Source organism: Lutra lutra, chromosome 17 (assembly GCF_902655055.1).
Source record: "Lutra lutra chromosome 17, mLutLut1.2, whole genome shotgun sequence".
Classification (NCBI taxonomy): Eukaryota; Metazoa; Chordata; class Mammalia; order Carnivora; family Mustelidae; genus Lutra; species Lutra lutra.
In genome coordinates, this window is record NC_062294.1 from 20,169,203 (window position 1) to 20,175,202 (window position 6,000).

General features: G+C 43.8%; 1 protein-coding gene across 1 annotated transcript in view; it reads left to right on the forward strand.

Moving 5' to 3' along the window:
• The window catches only part of LOC125088530 (tubulin alpha chain-like), a 121,855-nt gene extending 118,481 nt beyond the window's left edge, over positions 1 to 3,374 (forward strand). Inside the window, exon 3 of the mRNA XM_047709748.1 lies at positions 2,804 to 3,374. Coding sequence (XP_047565704.1) covers positions 2,804 to 3,374 — 571 coding nt within the window. The remainder of the gene's footprint in view (positions 1 to 2,803) is intronic.
• Positions 3,375 to 6,000: the final 2,626 nt, after the last annotated feature.

Sequence of the window (6,000 nt, forward strand, 5' to 3'; positions counted from 1 at the left end):
CAACTTTGAACTAGTCAATAAATGTACTTACCCCTTAGTGTCCTCATGTGTCAAATGAAGATACTTCTGAGAATTTTTGCAAGGAACAACTGAAATGATGAATAAACAGCATTACAAACATGATGGGAACTGTTATTGAGCTCCTGAAGAAATATATGGCCTTCACTACTCTGCAGTTAAACAGAATGATATGCCATCAGGACAAGGTGAGCCTTCACTAAACAAAGTTCATTTTCAGACTGTAAGGCCTCTGAGAACTGAAAAGCATGCATTTTAGAACTTCTCATCCCCTTGTTTAAGAATCAGGAGTAGCAAGGATGGAACAAATCTCAACTTTGTGGTCATGAAACATTCTTCCTGAAACAGAAATGAAGGAGAAGTTCTGTGTGCACGTGGGTGTGTGCAGGCGTGTGTGCACATTCAGACTATCATGAAAGAAGCCTTTGAACAGACTATATTGGGGTCCACTTTTGCCCCATGGCCGTAGTTGCCTATGAGAGAAAAAGAAATAAATCACAAAGGAGGGGAAAAAATCCTGGTGTTCTGAAATTAGATAACTTTAACGGGACCACAGATGAATGTCTGACTTCAGTTGCCCTCTGGTCTCCATTTCATTAAGTAAGAACCTTCCAGCATCCTTCCCAATGACCCACTTTCGCCATTCTAGAATAAGATGAGAAAAATGTGTACAGAAAGCATTATGATTCTTGAATACTTTTCAAGACAAATTTCATGAAGTCTCCTCATGGAGAATCCAAGGGAACAAAATAGGATGATCTATACCCTTGGCCCATTGCTTTATCCTTTACTATCCCAAGCCTTGTGTGGAGATGGTCTTTGGCGAGTAAGAATAAAGTAACAGAGACGTTATGACAAAAACAAAGAGGCTGTTCCCATTAAAAATAAAAAGATGAGTCTGTCAAGGGAGCTATTCTGGCCTGAAGTTTCTGAGAGATGTAGATTCTTAAGCCTGAGTGAAGACTGAAGCAGAGAGTAAGACCTACCAGCATAACAGTGGCAGAGAAGGTAAGAGAGTAAAATCAGAGGGAGAAGAGGAGTTTGGGATATATGTCTAGCAGGGCTTGTATGGACTGAGAGGTTAATTTATGGGAAATACAAAATGGCATATTTTATAGACATTCTTTATATACTTTGTGGATAAAAAATGTATTTCAGCTATTAATTAGATTTTCACTATTCTAATGAAACATACCAGCATTAGTGAAAGGATTCATCAGAATTTATCATAACTACTATGGGCTCAGCCACCAAACAGGTAGACACCTGGGGAAGGGAAGAGGGCAGATGGGCAGAACTGGGTCAACCTAAGACAGGCTTCTCAGAAAATGATGAACAGAATAAAATTAAATACTGGTGGTGGGGAAGGGCCCTGTCCTATGGGTGGGGCACCTTAGGAAGGGTTGTACTTATATTCATAAGTTGAATCCAGCCACCATTGGGTGGGGAATCTGAATAGGGTGGCATTCATTCATGCATCTATCCGTTCAATCACTTATTCAATGTCTGAGTGAATGAAAGAGTGTCGGCAGTATCTAGGATGTGGGATGGATGGACGAGATGGTCCCTCACTGGTCAGGGCTTGGTAACTCCTTGGGAATTAGAGTGCCAACCAAGAAGACCTGTATTCAGGGAGAAGTAAGATCAAGGTTGGAAGCTGTCACCAAGGCCAAGGGAAAAAAAAAAACCCAACTGGTTGTTAGAGTACATGTGAGTGAGTGCTAAGATGCTCTCTTACCCTGCCCTAGACAAACAACCTAGAGGAACAAGATGAATTACAGACTGCAACAAAAGTAGTGACCAGGGGCATCTGGATGGCTCAGTGGGTTAGGCCTATGCCTTCGGCTCAGGTCATGATCTCAGGGTCCTGGGATTGAGCCCCGCATCAGGCTCTCTGCTCAGCGGGGAGCCTGCTTCCCCCTCTCTCTCTGCTGTTGCCTCTCTGCCTACTTGTGATCTCTGTCTGTTGAATAAATAAATAAAATCTTTAAAAAAATTTAAAAAAAAAAAGTAGTGACCAGTCTCATAGTATACTTTCAGTCATGGTCAGCGCTGGTCTAAACAGTGGGTGGGACAGGACTCCAAGGTGAAAGTCTTCAGCCCCCCAACCTAGGCCAGCCTAGACTGGGCCACAAAGCCATTGATGCATTGATATGCACTGAAGCGCAAGTCCTACAAATATGTCCTCATGCCCCAAACAACTACCAGAAAAGAGCAGAAAAACAAAACAAAATTCCAGAGCGATGTGTTTGCAAAGAGAAGCTGAGCTATTAGCCATGCTGTCTTTGTTTGCGTAGGCTCCTGCTTGGGAGAGGGTAAAGGTGTAGGACTGGATGGGAGTCAGCGATGGCTAAGGGAAGAAGCTTCAGTGCTTAATTGGGAAGAAGTTCCGAAAAGGCTGAAGGCAAAAGCAAAGTGTGTGACAGCAACCACGCTGCTCTGAGTGGTGAGGCTGTGAGGAGGAGAATAAATAGATTAGTGTCATTTTAGAGATGTTCATTCTCTCCATTCACCCACATAATGCAATTATTTAGTAGTTCAGGATTCTTTTAATTCTGTTTGAAGAACTTAAGAGGTTAAGGGCTTGAAATGATAAATGCATTATTAATGTTGCCTCATAGAAACATCCAAGTCTATAATTTCTGAGGCAGAGAAAAAAAAAAATCTAATAGGTTTTTACTCACTTTTTCCCCCCCTGGTAAATTAACCTACAGGACCTGTGAGAAATGTATAAATTAGACATTACTAGAGAAAGTAATAATGGACCAAAAGCCATCATCTGAAGGTGTGATGGGGCCCTCAATGTGGACCTCACGGAGTTCCAGACCAACCTGCTGCCCTACCCCCGCATCCACTTCCCCCTGGTGACCTATGCCCCCATCGTCTCGGCCGAGAAGGCCTACCATGAGCAGCTGTCAGTGGCAGAGATCACCAACACCTGCTTCGAGCCCTCCAACCAGATGGTCAAGTGTGACCCTCGCCATGGCAAATACATGGCCTGCTGCATGCTGTACCGCGGGGAAGTGGTGCCCAAGGACGTGAACGCTGCCATCGCCGCTATCAAGACCAAGTGCACCATCCAGTTTGTGGACTGGTGTCCCACAGGTTTCAAGGTTGGCATTAACTACCAGCCCCCCACAGTGGTGCCCGGGGGCGACCTGGCCAAGGTGCAGCGGGCCGTGTGCATGCTGAGCAACACCACAGCCATCGCCGAGGCCTGGGCCCGCCTCGACCACAAGTTTGACCTGATGTACGCCAAACGGGCCTTTGTGCACTGGTACGTGGGCGAGGGCATGGAGGAAGGAGAGTTCTCAGAGGCTAGAGAAAGTAATAATGGACCAAAAGCCATCATCTGAAGGTGTGATTCATTAGCAAGAGTGATATGTGCATCCTTAGTTTTGGGGTGTCTTCTTGTACTAAGCCCTGTACAGCTGGGGAGAAAGGGGTTACTGGCACAGGAAGAGGAAGCGTTCTCACCAGGAAGCATACATTCTTACATACGACCTCACATGGTCCCGCTAGTCCACGTGATCGTTACGGAAGACAAAGTATACAGACATACAGAGCCTGGGTTTGAGAATACAGACCTAGGTTCACATACCAGTCCAACCAACTATGAATTGTGTGGCTTCACAAATCCAGGTAGGCTGGAAATAAAGGATGGAAAAGAAGATATGTGAAAGAGCCTTAATCCTAAGAAAGATGAATTTCAGGCTGTGTTAATACCAAAGTAAACTTTAAGACAAGTAGTATTACCAGAGATAAGATGTTTGAAAACCTTCTTTTGAGTTCTTCGTTGTTGTTATCTTTCAGTGTCATGACCTTAAAATTCTTCTTCATTTGGACATCATGTGTCTATAAAATATCTGCATCACTCTTTATTCCTACTCTAAACTACTCTGGGTGTGACTACTGAAAGTGCAGGAGAACTGAGGCTGAGAACGAGCCCCGTGTAGGATTTCCATTAGCTCCCTCCTGGTGAGTGGATGCGGAGGCCACACTGATGGGCTAAAGGCATTTCTTACCACGAGAGACTGCTTTGATATAGTTGTGGGTCTTATGAATCAGCTAACCATATTCCTTTGTTTTATTTCATAAACATTCTTCAGGCATTGTCTGTGTAACAGATATTGAAGTACATTTAATGTATACAGAGATGAACTTGGTCAGGATCACTGTCTTCAGTAAGCTTACAATCCACACTATGACATTATATTGAAACATAATATGTTTACAACAAACTTTGGGCAAGTTTTGGGGAGATTTTACTTCTGGCATTCCCAAATCAGTGCGGAGAATGAAACTTCTTTTAAGGTGGGACTACCCGGTGTGAATCAAACTGTGTTTTGAGTTATAGCTGTGTGTTCTGCCAACTGGTTTGAGCCACTTTTACAGGATGATTCTCAGTTACTCTCACCAGCCAATTTCATACATGGCCTCATTGTTCTTTCACTGTATCTTACATCCCCCCTCCCTCTCCATGCCCATCATAATCCCATGAGTCCACCAAGGCTTAAGGCATTTATAACTACCTGACTCTAATTTTATTTACTATAGTCTCTACTCTGCCTATATCCCCTCAACACAACCCATCTCCATGTTGATGGCTTCCAATGCAAGCAGTTGCAACTCGGCCCAAAGATTATCTCCAGCCACCAAAGCACGCCCAGCAAGCCAGAAGTGCTAAGGCGTTAAGTGCTCAAGGAAGCAGTCCTACACCAATGGCTAATGGGAGCTGGTGGAAAATATCTCAACCTTCTTGCTCTTTAGGAACATAACACCAAAGGTTATTTTACATTGTATCTGAAAGTCCTCCAGAGAGAAGGAGTCCTGATTTCTCTTACCAGTAACCTGGGGGATAAGCCAGTCTTTATTGTCTTCTTTCCCTTTCCTGAGTTATTTCTCCTCCCTTCTAACAGTGCTTCCTGAATCATCTACCAAATCGACTACTTTCAGAAAAACAATTTAAGATTGGACTTGACTGTCAGGAAAATTAAGAGGATAAGCAGAAGCTGGTAACCACAAAATGAGGAAGCCAGAGAAGCTCCTTCCAAGCCTCACCCAAGGACCCAGAACAGGTAGCCAGAGCCCTAAGTTTGTCTCCTTCTGGTGACAGAGATCCTCAACAGAATAACCTGAAAGCTAAGGTCTGGGGGCCAAGGATCTCCCATGCTCCAGTAAGACCTTGAAAGTCAGAATGTCTTTGATGAGCCTGGATACTGTGGTCATGACCAAGGTTCCCAGGACCTTGGTGATGTGGAAGCTCTTGTAGAGGTAAGTCTGAATGTCTGCACGCCTGTGTCAAATATGTCGTGTGCCCTGGGGGGTACCCAGATTTTTCCACCAGGGTTTGTTTCTGGAGTAACTAACCTAGGATAATCTACATCTAGAGGCAGAAGTATTTATTCTTCATTTGCTGTTTCTTTGGGTCAAACAAATTTAGATTACAGTCCAGTTTCTATAGTCAGGTATCTTTCTACTGTGACTACCATACAACTCAAACTATTTTCAGCTAAAAAGGGGATTTATTTACTCATATAACCAGAAAGCCAAGGGGTTTCATATGGCATCAGGTAGGGCTTGATATAGTCCCTCGGTGATATTTCTTAGTTATCTCTTGGTGCCGATATCCTCTTTGTCAGCTCCATTTCCAGCTGGACACTATTCACAAAATAGTCAAGTAGACACATGACCTAGCAATTCCTTAAGTGCCTAGAATCTGTAGAGGACTGTGTTGGCAAAGTTTTGAGCTATATGGAGGAACTCTGAGTCTGGGATGCCGGTAGATGTTCTATATTTTAGGTCATGTCTGGATCACTTCTCTGTTCCTACAGGCTGCAGCAATGTCAGCCCCACAGAAATGACGTAGATTAAGAATGAGGGAGGAGAGTGTTCCAAAGGGAAAAGATGGAGCTCTGTTATCAGGAGAAGAGAGAATAAATGTGGGCACAGCACATTGTATGAGTTACCAAATCATTTAGT